The following is a 21,175-nucleotide window of genomic DNA, read 5'->3' as shown; positions in this document are numbered from 1 at the left end:
GACAAATAAACACAATGAGCTGTAAACATCAGAATCATCTTCACCTTTACAAGGAACCAAAACCTGATAAAATTAGGCGCTTCTCCCCCAAGGGCGGTCACTTTGCTTTAGAGATTTAGGGAAATCTGTATAGCTTGTAAAACAACATCTATAGTCCTGCCAGAAACGCCTGAACACAGCAATCTGGCCTTCTACAGGAGATGTAGGATGCATTTCTATACTTACAAGGACAGCCAAGCTGAAATCATGAGCTAGCGTTTGCAGTTCCCTGGCCACATACATCATAACTGACATTCCTGCAATAACAAGAAATGGATTTATTACAACAAAGTTTCACATACACTTTATATCCAACATTGGGATATAGAAGAATTAAAATGCACCTTCTGTCTGTTTTCCACCCAACAAAGGGTATATCACAGCACAAGCTGAATCAACCACCACAAGTCTCAGTGTTTCTCCAGATCGTAGCAACTAAAAATAAAACCAAAAACATATTACATATTTTTCTGGTAAAAGATTTCTGTAAAGTTGACTAAATCTTTAAAGATTAATTTTTTGACTCAATCTACCTGCTGGGAAAAACTGTGTCTCAGATCTTGAAGCACATCTAAAAGCTTATATGCATCAAACACATGGATAACCTGAATTCTTCCAAGAGAGGCAACCTGCAAGTCAGAGGAAACAAATATGATCATACACATACCGTGTTTCCCTGAAATAAGACAGAGTCTTATATTTGCTTCAAAAGAGGTACTAGGTCTTATTTTCAGGGGAGTTCTTATTTTTTCCATGACCAGGAATTCACATTTATTATTGAACAATAAATAAACATGTATTAATATACTATAATCATATCATCACATACATTAGTATAACCATCTGTTTGGGACGGACCTCAAAAGTAATATTCTCTGGAATATGTATGCTATGTGCCCATAAAATTACAATAAAAAACTGAATGTGGATAATTAAACTGTATGTTCACAAATACCAGAAGTATCATAGGAAAAATGGAAATCTGTAGTATTAGAGACACATTTTAAAGTATCATTGCATCTTTACTAACCAGGCAAAGAGTTCATCCAACTATCGGGGATCGCCCAATTATACATCCGTCTGGTGTTCCTCACACACAGATCTCATGCTGCAGGTTAGTTATACACCGTATTTTTCGGACTATAAAGGTGCACCGAATTATAAGGCGCACCATCAATAAATGCCTGCTAAAACGTCTAGGTTTATATATAAGGCACACCGGATTATAAGATGAATGACCAGCAGGTGGCAGACCTGTGTACAGGCAGCTGCAGTTCCAGGCAAACGTGTCTCCAATGCATAGAGCTCGGATCTCAGAGGTATGGGTTGTTAGGGGTTAATGTTGCAAGGATGATGCTGCAGGGGTTAAGCTGTCTCCCTCTGTCCCTTCTCTTTCCCTCCTCAGGCAGGGTGTTAGTCCTGTGGGGTTCCCTGCGGCTACCTCTGTTTCCCCTATTACAGGGCTGGCAGGTATAGGGGTAAAATTACTTACTCAGGGGGCCGATGAGGATTTCTGCGTCGGCACTATGGCGCTGGTGGTACTGCCGGCCCTGCCATTGTGGGGTATTGTGGCCGGTGTACAGTGTGGACTGGTGCAGGATATTGCTAGTGCGGTGCTCTTAAACGGTTCATATATAAGGAGCACTGGACTATAAGGCATACCTTTTATTTCTGAGAAAATAAAAGGATTTTTTTGTGCGCCTTATAGTCCAAAAAATATGGTATGTTCCCCAATATATTATATAACCAATGCCATTTGTGAGGTTAAACATTCAGTAGTCAGTGCAGGTATTACTTCACATTGTATAGAATTCTTTATATGAGCTTACATGAGAAAAAGTGCCTTGAATAGAATACCAGCAAAGACATCTTTTCCATTCGCTCACGTATTTATTGGTATCACTCTACCTACTGCGTCAACATATCAGATAGTCTTCATATAGAATCCAATAAGAAGAGACATGATCTTCATGGAGGGATATAATAGGGAGAAGTATCTTCTGTCTTAGCAGGTATAGGGAATTGGTGAGCATCGCATGAGCCTCACCACGCTGAGTAGGCACATATGTACAATACCTTGGAGCAGATACTATGTCATATTATAAACTAGTTGAAATATATGGATATTGAATTTGTTTCCTGTATCGCAGTGCTAGATAACCATGCCATGCTCATTAATTGGCTGAGCTGGAACAACAGGAATGTACAGGACTTGTCTCAAAAGAAAGACAGGGTTATTTGTAAAGATGATTGAAGTTTACAAAAGGACTGTGGAACTTTACATGTATGGGAAGGAACAATATAAGTATTTCTGTCCTGCTGTAGTAATTCATAGAAAACCTTGGCTACTTTCCATTACATATGCTTACCTGTTCTTCCTCCTTTTGTGTTTTGCACTGAATTATCTGCAGAAGACGAGAGCCAGTCAGCCCCCCAGTAGTGTCTATATAGCACACTCTTTGTTGTAAGCTGGTGGCTACATTCACAGCAATACTCAGACATAACTTAAAAATAAAGAAGCATACAATTACATTTTCATTATAATTACATTTAAAAGATTGTTAAAGAGAGCAATGACTTGTGCCAAATACAAAAAGATGACAAATTGTCAACTGATGAAATGTTCCGCTGAGATTTTAATAGTTCATGTAAAAATATAAAAAGATTTCAGAAAATGCATTGGCATGGATTATAGGGCAAAGAAGGAGGATGTGCGTTTTTTTTTAAATTATAATTTAATGCTATGCGAGTCTACTAGCAGAAATTATACACAAAAATTCATCTCACATTTACCAATCATAATGACTAATATATAAAATTATATGAACCTGTGTTTTACCACTGCCAGGCGCCCCTGCAATCTCAGTAACTTCTCCAGTATACAGCCCTGAATCCAGGAGTTGGTCTAGTCTGCAAACCAAAGAACAAATAGCTGTATGGGGGGTTATTTATCATAATGAGGTCTCTTTGTTGTAGTTTATTTTTTTCTTTTCTGGCAGTTTTCTTAACCCCTTAATGACCTCCCTATTGGGAATCTACGTCGGTCATTAAGGGTACTTCTTCTCACGCGACGCCTTTCTACGGCGGCGCGTCAGAAGAAGATTTAGGGACGTCGGGTCAGTATAGTGCCGGTGTTGGGCTGTGATATCACAGCCCAGACCCGCCACTAACACTCGGGATCGGAAAAACTCTGACCCCGGGTGTTTAACCCCTTAAATGCCACAGCATTTAAGTGTCCCCCACCGTGGATCGGTAAGCACACCCCGGGGGATCCGATCTCTCCTGCTGTGCCCCCAGGCCGTCGGCTTTTCTCCCCGCCGCGCTCCACCTCCTGGCAGGACCCGGTTGTATGCATTACTTACACTGTACTCTGCAATACAAGTGTATTGCAGTGTAAAGGCTTGAACAAGCGATCAGATGAACGCTTGTTCAAGCCAAAAGGTGGAAAATGTAAAAAAAAAAAAAAAAAAAAGATTAAGTCATTTTAGAATTATAATTCAATAAATAATTGAAATAAAAGTCCCATAATCTCCCCAGTTACACATAAAATGCAAATAAAGTATATAAAACACAAAAAAGTACATATTTGGTATCACCGCGTCCATATTAATCTGTACAATAAATCTAAATCAATATTAACCTCACTTGGTGAGCGGCGAGTTACGTTCCCTAATATGATACGACTGAAAAGAACAACTCTTTACGCAAAAAATAAGCCCTCAACCAGTTAATTATCAAGCTTTTGGGGTAGTTTTACTTCCTGTCTGGAAAGCAGAACATTTCAAACTTGGAAAATGAAAAATTTTTACAAACTTTTGCCAAATTTTCCCTTTTTTTCAGACCGAAATGCAAAACTTATCACTTTTTTCACAAATTTTACAACTAACATGAAGTACAATGTGTCAGGAGAAAACAAACATTCTCAAAATCACCAGGATATGTTAAAGTGTTTCAAAGTTATAACCAATTATCGTGACATAGGGCAGATTTGAAAAATCAAGTCTGGTCATTGAGCTGAAAACTAGTGTCGGTGATAAGGGGTTAAACTTTTTTTTTTTTTTTTATGTAAAAGGCAAGGCCTCTGATCAAAAAGTTGCAATTCACACCTCGTTTCCTCCTACCATGAGAGAATCTTGCCAACACCAAGGTTATGCTGCCTTAGTTTGGTTCCTAATTTGGGCACAATTCAGCCAAAAAGGGGCAAATCAAACAATCACAACTGGCCTGCTAAGATTTAAAAAAAGATAAAAAGCAAAACAAACAAACAAACAAACATTCTCGAATTTTGTACAAACATTGGAATAGACGCAAAAAAGGTGCAAATAGATAGAAAAGAAAGATTAGCATTTGTGATAAATTACCCCATGTGAAGAGTAAATATACTGCTCCTTTTAAGTTATTTTATCATAAGGAGAGCAACAAAGTGTCCTGCACACAGGGAGGATTACTTATTTATTTCACAGACACTGGCTAAAAACGCTATCCTTTTGTCCTTACATTTTACAACTTCTCCTACACTGCTAGGAAGTGGTAAGAATATACAAACATGCCATTTCTGAATGCAGACACCATAATTCTAGAAGACACTAATACACAAGTACTGGCCGTCTCCTAGCCTCTGGCATTTCCCTTTCCCTCCATTCATGTTCTATAATAGACATACGTGTGATGTTATTCAGGATTCCCTGGTGAGGCATACCTGACAATCTGCATTTATGTAAAGTGGATTGATACTTCCTCCAGTCCTTATTGACTTTACATCACATTTACAATGTAGACTACTTTTCACTCAACCTAACGGATTTCACACTGCATCTAATTGTATAAAGAAAAGGATAGCTATGAAATGCAAAGGTAAAAACTTGCACTCAACATTGAATATTCTTACTTTGTGTTACCAGTGGGAAGGATTGCGGTTGAAGATTTAATCTCTTCATATAAGTCTGCTCCATTGGAGGGGAAGGCAGAGTACTGAGCAAGCAGCACACGTCTCACAGCCACAAGGGTCTAAAAGAAAACAGTTGGCATATGTAACCATAGTCAGAAATATATTTTAGCACTATAAAAATACATTCACTGTTAAAGCTCCTACACAAGATGTTGGTAAGGTAGATAAGTCACCACCAGAGGTGTCTGATAGCAGCTTATTTCCTTCTCCTAATTAGAACATATGCAGAGCCAGTATTATACACATATAAAATGGTAATGGTGAGTATCTTGTGAGTGCCTAGGGGAAAGAAACTGAACGCATATAGCAAAGTGTGTATAATAGTCATCTCTAATGCAACCCAACTTAGGTAGTTACACTATAAGTTAAACGCCACCCACTTTCCCTTTAAGGAAAGTTTAACAGGGTAAGAGGGTGACCCTAATAGGGTCACCCATATTTTTGTTCCCCTGATAAACCTTCCTTGGAGCCACCAGGAGCTGCAGGTCAAGTGATCCCGCCGGCCAGGAGATCAGGGCCCTCTTGTTAGGTGCCATCTCAGCTGGCTTCTAGTAGATGGAGGGGCTGGGCAATCATTACTTTTGGCAAATCCCCTTGGTAATGGTAACAATCACTACCCCCCTATCCAGTGGAAGCCAGCAGAACATCATAGGAAGTCCAGAGCCTTGCTGCCGTCGGGATTATATAAGCCACAACAACTCCAATTTTTTTCCATATGAAATACAGACATCACAGAGAGAATTTTTAAATTAAGACTACTTAAGACCACACCTCACATGTCCCGCCGGATACATCAAGAGGCCCAATTCGTTGGGCAGCACAGCCAGCAGGCAAAACTACACCAAGTATGACATGGCGTAGTTTCACTCAAAAACCTGTGATCATTTTCAGGTTTTTAAATAAGAACAAAGGTATGGGAAATGAACGCCCTTATGCCCACCCTCTCCTCCGGCGACCACGCCCCTCTATGCTCACATGGCGTGGAAGTGGTATAATTGCAAAATAATCGCAAATTCTTGAAGTGCACAAAACTAGTCCTAGTCCCTAGTAGTGTCTGAAACACTACACATCCCAGACAGCTGTTTCACAGTCCAAAACTACTTGGCTGCTTTTAATTTAGTTTATCTGACTACTATGACTTCCTTTGCCATCTTCTTATGCCTAGAAAAATGAACCCTTTCACAACTGGCCAACAAACATACGGGTCTATGGAGAGGGCTTAGGGACTAAAAGTCTGAATCACCACCTGCTTTTTTTTAAATTTTAATGAAAAGTGATCAAAAGGTTGTACAGTTTTCAAAATGCTTTCAATGAAAATGTCATTGCATCCCACAAGTATAAAATCAAATTTCAGGGCGTCAGTATGTGGCAATGAAATGCAAAAAATAAGTTTAAATCATTTAAATAAATGAATAAAATAAAAGCCTGTAAGATGTCAATTTCCCATATTAACACTTAATAAAGTATAAAACGGGTCTGTAACAATCTGTATGGTTAAACAGAATTGTTATTGGACCAGCGCGGTAAAAGCCATAACACCCATTGTTAAATTTCTATTTTTTTTCTTAACTAAACACAAAAGATTTCTTCCAATTTCAAGTATAATGTGTTACGAGAAAACAATCTCAAAATCCACCATCCATGATGCCACTCAAAAAGGCTCACGGGACGTGGTTTCCAGAGGCCCTCCGGCTCCCCCTCCCTTTCCCTGCCTGATTTAATCTCACTGTAGCACAGGAAATTTAGCACACAGTAGTAGGTCGAAGTGTTCCTGCAAAATGTAATAGTTAAGTGAAGCTGCAGCAGGGAGGGGTTCTGGTAATGTCCCACTTAGCACGTGTGGCTCATTAGCATAATGTTAAAAGTTGCTTTCAGATGGAAGGAGGCAAATAATTATAAGAAGATTACTACAGTCATGGTGTCTGGCTCTATTGGGTAGGTTCCTTAGTTTATCATGCTAGATTTTGATGGTAGAATGGCCATCCTCTTTGATGTGATTGACATCATGTACCAGACTTCTGGAGAGCTGGTTACTTATATTCATGATCACAAGGCCAATCAATCACAGTGAAAGAGTGTTCCAAGAGGGACTTCAGTGTAGACCTCTCCTTGCTTGTGGCATTATACAACCAATTTAGGCCCCACATTGATTTTTTTTTGGATGATACCACCACACTAGGCCATGAAAGAAACATGGAAGCTGTTAATAATAATTTCTTTATTTATATAGCGCACACAGATTACGCAAGACTGCACAGAGCTTGCCAAATCGGTCCCTGTCCCCATGGGGCTCACAATCTAATCTACCTACCAGTATGTTTTGGAGTGTGGGAGGAAACCAGAGGAGACCCATGCAAACACGGAGAGAAAATACAAACTCTTTGCAGATGATGACCAGGATGCGACTTGAACCAAGGACCCCGGCTGTAGTGCTAACCACTGAGCCACCATTCTGCTGTTAATGCTTGACAACATACTGCCACCATTCTGCTTAATGCTTGACAACATACTGGTAGCGGTTTTAACCCCTTAACGCTCTGCGCCGTAGCTCTACGGCGCAGAGGTATAAGGGATGTATGAAGAGGGCTCACGGGCTGAGTCCTCTTCATACAAAGGTGGGGGTTTTTGCATAATGCATAAAACCCCCACCGCTAATAACCGCGGTCGGTGCTAGCACCGATCGCGGCTATTAACCCCCCCCGTTGCCGCCGGCAAAGTCGCCGGCGGCATTTAAAAGACATCTTTTTTTTGATCGCCACGCCCCCGAACGTCATCGGGGGGCGGCGATCGGTTGCCATGGTAGCCTCGTGTCTTCTTTTGACACGAGGCTATATGGCAGCTGCAGATTCGTTACAATGAGACAATGTACACATTCGTTTAATTTTTGAAAATGTATTAAAACACAATAAAACCTATATAAATTTGGTATCGCCGCGATCGCACCGAACCAAAGAATCAAGTAGGCGTGTTATTTGGAGCGAAGAGTGAAAGACGTAAAAACTGAGCCCACAAGAACGTGACGTGCGTTTTTTTTTTCAATTTTTCCACATTTGGAATTTTTTTTTCAGCTTCGCAGTACACGGCATGTTATAATAAATAACATTACGGGAAAGTAAAATTTGTTACGCAAAAAATAAGCCCGCACACAGGTCTGTACACGGAAAAATGAAAAAGTTATGGATTTTTGAAATTGGAGAGCGAGAAATGAGCCGAAAAACCCTCCGTCCTTAAGGGGTTAATATGTCATGTTCGGCTGACAAGTTCCTTTTTAGAACTATTGTTTAACTTGTCAGAAAGGATAACACATATATACTTGACTGTGGCGAATATGCAAGTGTACAGGAGCAATTTTTTTCTTTAAAATCCTGAGCACCTTTCACCAAAAGAAAGATGCAACAAAAAAAAACAAACAAAAAAAAAAAACAATGAAATACAATGTCTTACCTTGTATGAAAGAGAGCACTTCCTTGCAAGCATCTCTAAATCAGACGCTATCAAATCAACCACTGCAAATGATATTATAGTGTTAATTGAAGAGGTCTCTCTACCAACTATGTGTTTCAGTTAAAACACCTTCCTTTTAGCTAAATGAGTTTCCATTACATCGCCATTAATCAACTTTATCTTACATTACCTATAATCAGAGGAGAAGTGTCCTGCCCGGCCTGCCCCTCCCATCTACTACTCCCCATGTTCCATGCATCTTCTCAGTACGTCATGTAACCAGGGTGATGTCATCTAAGGTCCTTTTCCATTTGCAACATCTTCCCCATGTAAGTGTCTGATCACATTAAATCACATCAGCCAACATGGACTTCTACTCCTGCTCATCCTCTGTGGAGGCATGCAGTGATTTCATGGGATCAGATACATACATGTGTGGTAGATACACTTAGTGTGGTAGACTCACATCAGATTATTTGCATAAAGGTTAAGTGAAGCTGCAGTTTACAAACTGATTTTTTTAACCATAGAAAGGAACCATTTAGGAATAAGGACAATGCTTTTTAATCATAGTTAAGTATAATAAAGTATTTATTTTGGGTGAGTTAATTTGAATGACAGGTTCTCTTTAAGGTTAGATAAATGAGGCATCCGTCATCTGAGTAATTCGTAAAACATGGTTCAGACTAGGTTTTGCTCTACTGTTTAATGGATCAGTTGCACAGTCAGTTAAAATAACAGCTGCAATCAACAGATCCATTAAAATTAGTGCATTTAGTGCAGCCGTGTTAAAAAATTTAAATAAAAATCTATGGCACAAGGACTTTTGTTTCCATAATAGATTACCAGTCTGAATTACTTGGAATCCACAAACTGGATAGCCAGAGATGCAATAAACTCATAACTAAGGCAATTGTTAGTTTGATGACAGATCTACGGCATTGGACCCAACACAACAGAATATTATGATATCATATGTATTCTATCATAAACAATGATAGAATACACAATCAATCCTGGCATACGATGCACATACTGTTAGGTGGTTTAGATTGTGAGCCCCATTGGGGACAGGGACCAATTTGACATGCTTGTGCAGCGCTGCGTAACCTGTGTGCGCTATATAAATAAAGAATTATTATAAGAATTATTATTATGGTCTACTTCTCCATATGCAAAAGATATATTCAGCATAATGGTCCAATCTATAACTGTCTTTTTCATGCATCATAGAAACAAAAACTACAGGCTGCATGTACATGATAGTAAATATTGGTATCCAATGATTCAGTGGATAGCATACGGACCAGAGGTCGCACTAACATTTTTTCAAAAGGGTAAAAATACTCCTCTCACCATTTTTGAGGAGTATTTTTACCCGAGGAGGAGTATGAATATTTTGGTAATACACCGCACACACTCCACAGCACATACAGCACACTGACAACACAGCACACACACACACACACACACACTGCGGACTCCCAACACAGCACACACACACACACACACACACACTGCGGACTCCCAACACAGCACACACACACACACACACACACACTGCGGACTCCCAACACAGCACACACACACACACACACACACTGCGGACTCCCAACACAGCACACACACACACACACACTGCGGACTCCCAACACAGCACACACACACACTGCGGACTCCCAACACAGCAAACACACACACACACACACACACACACACACACTGCGGACTCCCAACACAGCACACACACACACTGCGGACTCCCAACACTGCACACACACACACACTGCGGACTCCCAACACTGCACACACTCACAACACAGCACACACTGCACACACTCCCAACACAGCACACACTGCGGACTCCCAACACAGCACACACACACACACACACTGCGGACTCCCAACACAGCACACACACACACGCACACACACACACTGCGGACTCCCAACACAGCACACACACACACACTGCGGACTCCCAACACAGCACACACACACACGCACACACACACACTGCGGACTCCCAACACAGCACACACACACACACACACACACACACACACACACACACACTGCGGACTCCCAACACAGCAAACACACACACACACACACACACACACACTGCGGACTCCCAACACAGCAAACACACACACACACTGCGGACTCCCAACACAGCACACACACACACTGCGGACTCCCAACACAGCACACACACACACACACACACACACACACACACACTGCGGACTCCCAACACAGCACACACACACACTGCGGACTCCCAACACAGCACACACACACACTGCGGACTCCCAACACAGCACACACACACACTGCGGACTCCCAACACAGCACACACACACACTGCGGACTCCCAACACAGCACACACACACACACACACACACACACACTGCGGACTCCCAACACAGCACACACACACACTGCGGACTCCCAACACAGCACACACACACACACACACACTGCGGACTCCCAACACAGCACACACACACACTGCGGACTCCCAACACAGCACACACACACTGCGGACTCCCAACACAGCACACACACACACACACACTGCGGACTCCCAACACAGCACACACACACACACACACTGCGGACTCCCAACACAGCACACACACACACTGCGGACTCCCAACACAGCACACACACACACACTGCGGACTCCCAACACAGCACACACACACACACTGCGGACTCCCAACACAGCACACACACACACACTGCGGACTCCCAACACAGCACACACACACACACACTGCGGACTCCCAACACAGCACACACACACACACTGCGGACTCCCAACACAGCACACACACACACTGCGGACTCCCAACACAGCACACACACACACACTGCGGACTCCCAACACAGCACACACACACACACTGCGGACTCCCAACACAGCACACACACACACACTGCGGACTCCCAACACAGCACACACACACACACTGCGGACTCCCAACACAGCACACACACACACACACACACACACACACACACACACACACACTGCGGACTCCCAACACAGCACACACACACACACACACACACACTGCGGACTCCCAACACAGCACACACACACACACACACACTGTGGACTCCCAACACAGCACACACACACACTGCGGACTCCCAACACAGCACACACACACACACTGCGGACTCCCAACACAGCACACACACACACACACACTGCGGACTCCCAACACAGCATACACACACACACTGCGGACTCCCAACACAGCACACACACACACTGCGGACTCCCAACACAGCACACACACACTGCGGACTCCCAACACAGCACACACACACACACACACTGCGGACTCCCAACACAGCACACACACACACACACACACACACACACACACACACACACACACACACACACACACTGCGGACTCCCAACACAGCACACACACACACACACACTGCGGACTCCCAACACAGCACACACACACACTGCGGACTCCCAACACAGCACACACACACACACTGCGGACTCCCAACACAGCACACACACACTGCGGACTCCCAACACAGCACACACACACACACACACACTGCGGACTCCCAACACAGCACACACACACACACACACTGCGGACTCCCAACACAGCACACACACACACTGCGGACTCCCAACACAGCACACACACACACACTGCGGACTCCCAACACAGCACACACACACACACTGCGGACTCCCAACACAGCACACACACACTGCGGACTCCCAACACAGCACACACACACACACACACACACACACTGCGGACTCCCAACACAGCACACACACACACACACACTGCGGACTCCCAACACAGCACACACACACACTGCGGACTCCCAACACAGCACACACACACACACTGCGGACTCCCAACACAGCACACACACACACACTGCGGACTCCCAACACAGCACACACACACACACACACACACACACACACACACACACACACACACTGCGGACTCCCAACACAGCACACACACACACACACACTGCGGACTCCCAACACAGCACACACACACACACACACACTGCGGACTCCCAACACAGCACACACACACACTGCGGACTCCCAACACAGCACACACACACACACTGCGGACTCCCAACACAGCACACACACACACACTGCGGACTCCCAACACAGCACACACACACACACTGCGGACTCCCAACACAGCACACACACACACACTGCGGACTCCCAACACAGCACACACACACACACACACTGCGGACTCCCAACACAGCACACACACACACACACACTGCGGACTCCCAACACAGCACACACACACACACACACTGCGGACTCCCAACACAGCACACACACACACACACACACTGCGGACTCCCAACACAGCACACACACACACTGCGGACTCCCAACACAGCACACACACACACACTGCGGACTCCCAACACAGCACACACACACACACTGCGGACTCCCAACACAGCACACACACACACACTGCGGACTCCCAACACAGCACACACACACACACACACTGCGGACTCCCAACACAGCATACACACACACACTGCGGACTCCCAACACAGCACACACACACACTGCGGACTCCCAACACAGCACACACACACTGCGGACTCCCAACACAGCACACACACACACACACACTGCGGACTCCCAACACAGCACACACACACACACACACACTGCGGACTCCCAACACAGCACACACACACACTGCGGACTCCCAACACAGCACACACACACACACTGCGGACTCCCAACACAGCACACACACACTGCGGACTCCCAACACAGCACACACACACACACACACACACACACACTGCGGACTCCCAACACAGCACACACACACACACACACTGCGGACTCCCAACACAGCACACACACACACACACACACACTGCGGACTCCCAACACAGCACACACACACACACTGCGGACTCCCAACACAGCACACACACACTGCGGACTCCCAACACAGCACACACACACACTGCGGACTCCCAACACAGCACACACACACACACACACTGCGGACTCCCAACACAGCACACACACACACTGCGGACTCCCAACACAGCACACACACACACACACTGCGGACTCCCAACACAGCACACACACACACACACACACACACACACACACACACACACACTGCGGACTCCCAACACAGCACACACACACACACACACACACTGCGGACTCCCAACACAGCACACACACACACACACACACTGCGGACTCCCAACACAGCAAACACACACACACACACACACTGCGGACTCCCAACACAGCACACACACACACACTGCGGACTCCCAACACAGCACACACACACACACTGCGGACTCCCAACACAGCACACACACACACACTGCGGACTCCCAACACAACACACACACACACACTGCGGACTCCCAACACAGCAAACACACACACACACACACACTGCGGACTCCCAACACAGCAAACACACACACACACACACTGCGGACTCCCAACACAGCACACACACACACACACTGCGGACTCCCAACACAGCACACACACACACACACTGCGGACTCCCAACACAGCACACACACACACACTGCGGACTCCCAACACAGCACACACACACACACACACACTGCGGACTCCCAACACAGCACACACACACACACACACACACACACACACTGCGGACTCCCAACACAGCACACACACACACACACACACACACACACTGCGGACTCCCAACACAGCACACACACACACGCACACACTGCGGACTCCCAACACAGCACACACACACACACACACACACACACACACACACACTGCGGACTCCCAACACAGCACACACACACACACACACTGCGGACTCCCAACACAGCACACACACACACACACACACTGCGGACTCCGAACACAGCACACACACACACACACTGCGGACTCCGAACACAGCACACACACACACACACACTGCGGACTCCGAACACAGCACACACACACACACACTGCGGACTCCCAACACAGCACACACACACACACACTGCGGACTCCCAACACAGCACACACACACACACACACTGCGGACTCCCAACACAGCACACACACACACACACTGCGGACTCCCAACACAGCACACACACACACTGCGGACTCCCAACACTGCACACACTCACAACACAGCACACACTGCACACACTCACAACACAGCACACACTGCACACTCACAACACAGCACACACTGCACACTCACAACACAGCACACACTGCACACTCACAACACAGCACACACTCACAACACAGCACACACTCACAACACAGCACACACTGCACACTCACAACACAGCACACACTGCACACTCACAACACAGCACACACTCACAACACAGCACACACTCACAACACAGCACACACTCACAACACAGCACACACTCACCACACAGCACACACTCACCACACAGCACACACTCACCACACACTCACCACACTGCACACACTCACCACTCACAACACACTCGCCACACACACAACCACAACACACACAACACTGCACACACTCACCCAGCACTGATCTTGGGTCCCGTCGATCACATAAATGCAGGCAGCTGCGGGCAGGTAGAGCAGGACGGAGAGCATCATCTTCGCAGCCCACAAGTCTCCCCCGGGGCCGGTGCACTTCGGGTCTCTCCAGCGCGCCCCTGACACTTTGTCACGTGTCCTGCTGAGCGGCCCGGCGCACGCTGCGATCGCGCTTCTGACATGTACCTCATTTGCAGCGCGCGCCGGGCCGCTCAGCCTGCGCACTAGAGGGAATAATTGCCATGCGTTCTTTTACACATGGCAATTATTTTGGGGGGTAATGGCGCCTCATCACGCGTCTATGACGCGTGGTGAGGCGTTAATGCGACCTCTGATACGGACAAATGCTTTATAAGCCACAACTTATAGAGCTGCCCCTTTTCCTAATGTTTGCATTAGGTATTTTGCTATACTTCTTTTCCGCACTAGGGGATTTGGGCTTTTGCTGCATATCTTACCTGTCCTCACCTGGTTCTTCTTCATAACAGTAACAATATCAGCTGTAAGGCCAGGACAAAGTCCTTCTCTAAGAATCATCATAGGAAAATGATGCTATGTCATTCACCTACAAAAAATAAATCATAAAAGCACATAAGAGAACAGATAGTATATATTAAATCTATAGACCTCAGACATGAAGGCTATATTTGCTTATTGCACATAACAAAGTGACTGTGTCAATCTATTACACACTGGAGTAATTTGCAGCTGAAATGCCATGCGCCACATTTTTAAAAAAGTTTTAGGCAGTTTTCTGGCTTGTCCAAAAAGGGGAGTGTCCTCAGTAACTATGGTCTATGGTCCAGAAAATTCAATATTTCGGTGCAACAAACTAGGCCAACTAATAGGAGGTGAAAAGTACGACTGACCAGTCTTATACTGCACCAGATAAATTGGGGGAGATGTATTAACGTGTTGGGCTTTAGAACAATGCAGAGTAGAAGTAGACAGTTCTCTCCTGCGCCAGATTAATCTAGGTCAGATGCTGGATGATTCATCTGGTGCAACATAAGACTGGAGATTCATACTTTTTACCTCCTATTACTGTATATACTCGAGTATAAGCAAGGTTTTTCAGAATAATTTTTGTGTTGAAAAACTACCTACTTGGCTTATACTCAGGTATATAATAACATAAAACACAGTATTCACCATTCCGACACCCCAGGCAGCTCCTCTTCTATCTTCATGTGCACTTTGGCTGGCTGCAGGTTTGCTCCAGCTCCGTGTGCCAGCTGGGCCATGCACCTGGAGCCGGCGCACATGAAGATGAGCTGCCCTCTACCATCAATATATCTGAGGGTAGATGTCCTTTAAGGCCATCATTGTGCAATCCATATTACACATCCCCTTCATTCTTTGGGACAGTACAAATATGGCTATACAAAAATTATAGTTTTATTAAGACCTTTAAAAAAAATTGTATGCCATATTCTGACTGCAGTGTATGGAAATGAAGAGGTATTTTTTTTAAATAGAAAAAGCTTTATTGATACCATTCTGGGAAATGTAGAACCTATGAATAAAAACCCAGCTTGCCAAACATTTGAACATTTTTGTAAACCGATTTCAATATGGCAACAGTAGCCATTTAGGTGTGGGTTACCTTCCCTTTGTAAAGCGCTATGGAATTTGATAGCGCTATATAAATAAAGATTATTATTATTATTATTATTCTCTTGCAGCTATTAAAAGCGAGTGTCTGCTCTATAATAAAGCAGACACTCACCCTGTATAGAGAGCCCAGAGGGGAGGTTCACATGTGGCGTTTTAAAACGTGATGCTACAGCTGAAGAGAGTTTTGCCTAATTCAATTGCTGTTAACATTTGTGTTTACAAACACAGCTGTTAACACAATGTTAACATACTCCAAAGTCTTGGACAAAAACTGGATTTTCTTTATTTCAACAAAAATGAAAGAGTAATACATATGCACAAGGAACAGCAATAGACCAATGTGTTTCGACAGAATGTCTTTGTCAACTTAGAATATAACTACTATAATATTGCCTCCTATGTACAGGAATATAACTACTACAATACTGCCCCCTATGTACATGTTAAATGTATGTCAAAACGCAGCTCATCGACTCACCCATCCTCCCTTCTGCACCTTGCATTATGTTTCCCCGGGACGTAGTGTGCCTTACTCTGAACTCTTGCTGTGTATCAGAAAATACCTAGTTTTAAAACATCTGAGCTCATGGAGAAGAGTCTGTGTTACAGCTTCTCTCCAGCTCCCTTCCTGGCACAGCATGATTAATCACAGGACGAGACCTGTCAATTCCCAATAAGCAGAGAGGGGAGAATCTGCTGACAGGATCCCTTTAATGTGAACATAACTTGTAGTTTTTTTTTTTTAAGTATTGCCATATCCAAGGAGGGTACCCCTACTCACAGACATTGCCATAAGCCCCATGTGATTGTTGTACAGACTTCCGCTTGTACAATGTAGCATCCTGCATGTCATGTGATTTCATGACATGCAGGTTTTTATGCTGCTTTCAATGGAAAGGGGAGGGGTGATGAGCGTTCACCCATCCTCCCTCCCGCACCTTGCTTTATGCTTACCCAGGACCCAGGTTTTTCCATGCCATCCTGTGCTATAGGACTTGGGATGATAATTCCAGGTCCTGTAATATAATGCAGTGTGCTTATTACACACTGTATTATAGCATATTTACCATTACCATTAATCCAAAAACACAATGATACCAGCCCATGGGGCAGTCAGCTCATCGGGAAAATCCCCAGCGAGTTGATTTGCCAGTGTACAAATATTTTAGTTTTCTTATACAATTGCAAAACGCAGTAATGTGCACAAGATCACTTTTTATTTAAATATTTTGGTCTTTGGTTTTGCACTTAGGTGTTAATCACTTATTTTTATATTTTGATAGATAAGGCATTTTGGACATGGGAATATCGAATGTGTTTTTTGTGTGTGTTTATTGTGTGAATTGTATGAGAGGCCTGGGATCATTGAAAGAGCAGATCATGGTCATAAATTGAATTAAAAGGCATGGAAAACATAACAGTAAGACACAGGTGTGGATGAATCCTCACTTGGGAACTTGCAGAATGGTTATTAGAGTTAAAGTTTATTCACTCTTGTACGTGCTGCGAAGAAAAAAAATATTTCAATAAATAATAAAAATTACAAAAAAAACCTGCCTTAAGGTCCATAAGAATTGCCATGGTTTAATGTGCTATACAGGCAAGGCGTTCTATAACTACACTGTGGGAACACTTCTGTGTGTGGTGGCTCTAGTACTTGGTTTACCCAAAAATAAGACAGTGTCTTATATTAATTTTTGTGCCTAAAGATGGCCCAGGTCTTATTTTCAGGGGATGTTTTATTTTGCGATGAACAAAGTCTTATTTTTAATTTAAACAAAACAAAAATTACATTTATGAATTTACTGTAGTCATGTCACCACAAACATCAGCATAACAAACCAAACTCTGAATTCAATCAAGAATTTGGTGTGATTCTATTTCCACGTACAACAATCTATGGTACATTTGCCAATCCTGGTATTTTAAAGGGGACCTACCACCACGAATCTACCTATAAAGGTAGATCGGGTGGTAGGTGGATCAATAGGACGTGAGGATAGCCCTTTTAAGGGCTAATCCTCACGTCCCCGCACTTTTTTGTGGACGTATATAAAAGGTTTATGCTAATTTTGTTATGCGGCTACTGGGGCGTGGAGTAGCCGCAGCTGTGGCTACACGACGCGGCTACTCCACGCCCCAGTAGCCACTTTACCCCTCCTACCCACAATCTTCGGCGCGCAGCTCCTTGCAGCTGAGCGCCCTCGTCCGGCGATCCTGCCACATGCGCAGGCGCAGAACATCAGGCCCGCGCCTGTTTCGGAGCAGTGACCTGCGCAGACAGCAGGATCGCCGGACGAGGGCGCGCAGCTGCAAGGAGCTGCATGCTGAAGATTGTGGGTAGGAGGGGTAAAGTGGTTACTGGGGCGTGGAGTAGCCGCGCCGTGTAGCCACAGCTGCGGCTACTCCACGCCCCAGTAGCCCTTAAAAGGGCTATCCTCACGTCCTATTGATCCACCTACCACCCGATCTACCTTTATAGGTAGATTTGTGGTGGTAGGTTCCCTTTAAGTCATATAATCATCTTCTCTAAACCCGAAATTTCATGTGACTCCATTCCTATTTGACTCATTGGCCCCGATCTCTCATGTGTAGCACTTTCCTTCCATGACCTCTTCTTATCCCGGTAAATGCTGGTATCACATTTGCAGCGCAACAGTCAGTGATTTTATCCCATGAATTCTTCACCCATGTCACAACCTCCTGCAGCATCTAAATAATCTACTAATACTCTTGTAAAGTCTGAGGGAGTAGTAGTAATAACTGCCGCTAGGTCTTATTTTCCTCCGGAGATTAGATTCTTAGATATTTCTAATCTTGAAAAAAACTGTGCTAGGTTTTTTTTTTTTTTGGGGGGGGGGGGGTGGTCTTATTTTCAGGGAAACCGGATATGTTACAGGACATGCAGACTACAGACAACACAAGAGGAGGGAATTATAGAATCCATGGATTACATGAAGCCTTGGCACTTCCCGATTCCTGAGTGATGAGGTTGTTATCCCAACTGTACAAAATAATGGGAACTTACCAAGTACGTACTGCCACTCATACAGTATGTAAAGTAGGAAAGGAGAGTTTAAGTTCAAAACTAATACACTGATAAAACACGAGAGACTCACGTCAGCTACTGCTCGGTGTTATCAGCCTAACCATTCTTCTGCGAAGGAATCACTCAGGTAATAGAACAAGCCTTCCTACAGACAGGAGCGCTTCAGCGATGCCATTGGTCACGTGCAGCCTGAGGTCATGTGACTTTACGCGCTAGAGCGCGAATCATAATACTGAGAGCTGAAGGACCAATGATGATGTCGCGATCACATGCACGCGCGGGAGGGGAGGAGCCTGTGCACAGAGAAGAGGCGTTTGAATCATGTGCACTGCAGTGACACAAGGAAGTAATTTGCCTGAATTACATATGGGTTACACATTTGTAACACTTCACCCTATCAATATGATCTGCACCTTAGCGTAGTCTCTCAGAGAACATACATGTGCTTGTCCGGGCGAGACACACTCCTTATCCATGAGATTGCAGCAGGTCTGACCAATGTGTCTCCTGGTGATCGGGGACGGAAAGAGATTGCAGCAATTTTAAAAGTCATCCTCTCTTCAAGCAATCGAATCCTGTCATTCCAGTTACCACCTACAGGAACTTGCAGAACGATTTATTAAAGGGCCTGTTCAACATAAATAAAAACTTTACTGGTGGGAGGGTTGTGAAAAAAGTAAACCTATACTTACCTCCCTCAGCACTCCTGGCATCCCACGCCACTGTAGGTCGCTGCTGTGCCCCTGTTTGTTTAGAGGGGCAAGGCTGCTCCACTCTGACAACACCGCCTGCTTGGCATGCCCACCCTATGTCCCATTGCTGTAGCATGCAGTTGTCAGAGGAGAGCTGCCGTGCCCCCCTAAATAAACGGGCACAGCAGCAATGAACGTCAGCACAGGACACCAGGAGCATAAGTATAGGTTTAATTATAATCAGACATTAGATACAGATATTAGTTGATACAGTTTACCCCAAAATTTTGTGGCACACGGCTGAATTTTTGCGCCAAGGCTGAGACCCTGCCACTTTTTCGGATGAGTTGGTAAAATGGTCTAAAATAATAAAAGTGGCGCTCTGCATTTCAGGAGGAAATGACGCATTAACCTGTCTCCGACAGAATTCTAGTGTAATTTACGCTTGAAATACAGAGATCATAAAGCTGCTCATCCGTGAGAACAAGGATTGCTAGGGGTCCTGGTTAGCTTTTTATTTTGAGCATAGTGGATAATTTAAAACATTGGTACATCCCCTTTAATTTTTCCTTGTGAATAAAACTGTCAGGATCAGTGGTAGTGGATCCTCTGTACCACCTCGGATGATGACATAAGCCAACACCTGCGACTGGAGTCTAAGTGGAACCCAGTTTTCACCAGAGCCCGTCACAAAGCAGGTTGGACTTGTTTTGGTGTGGTACCACCAAGTCGTTTCCACAAGCGCGACTTTGTCCGCTGTGGT

At 44.7% G+C, this 21,175-nt stretch overlaps 1 protein-coding gene across 6 annotated transcripts in view; it reads right to left on the bottom strand.

Moving 5' to 3' along the window:
• Window positions 1-19,943, bottom strand: part of RAD51D (RAD51 paralog D) — a 37,594-nt gene extending 17,651 nt beyond the window's left edge. For 2 of the 6 annotated variants that reach the window (XR_011853197.1, XM_072136405.1), the window contains exons 1-9: window positions 19,791-19,942; window positions 15,513-15,619; window positions 8,432-8,493; window positions 4,928-5,046; window positions 2,868-2,949; window positions 2,409-2,543; window positions 573-668; window positions 384-474; window positions 226-296 (exon numbers count right to left, since the gene is read on the bottom strand). Coding sequence is in view for 5 of the 6 variants with exons in the window: in XM_072136405.1 (XP_071992506.1) it covers window positions 226-296; window positions 384-474; window positions 573-668; window positions 2,409-2,543; window positions 2,868-2,949; window positions 4,928-5,046; window positions 8,432-8,493; window positions 15,513-15,594 (738 nt within the window). In the remaining variant the exon portion in view is untranslated. Of the gene's footprint in view, window positions 1-225; window positions 297-383; window positions 475-572; window positions 669-2,408; window positions 2,544-2,867; window positions 2,950-4,927; window positions 5,047-8,431; window positions 8,494-15,512; window positions 15,620-18,120; window positions 18,175-19,790 lie in introns of those variants that run through there. The other 4 variants (XM_072136407.1, XM_072136409.1, XM_072136406.1 and 1 more) reach the window with 4 other exon arrangements.
• Between the last annotated feature and the right edge of the window lie 1,232 nt (window positions 19,944-21,175).

This window comes from Engystomops pustulosus, chromosome 2 (genome assembly GCF_040894005.1).
Source record: "Engystomops pustulosus chromosome 2, aEngPut4.maternal, whole genome shotgun sequence".
Classification (NCBI taxonomy): Eukaryota; Metazoa; Chordata; class Amphibia; order Anura; family Leptodactylidae; genus Engystomops; species Engystomops pustulosus.
This window is presented reverse-complemented; position numbering and strand designations above follow the sequence as displayed.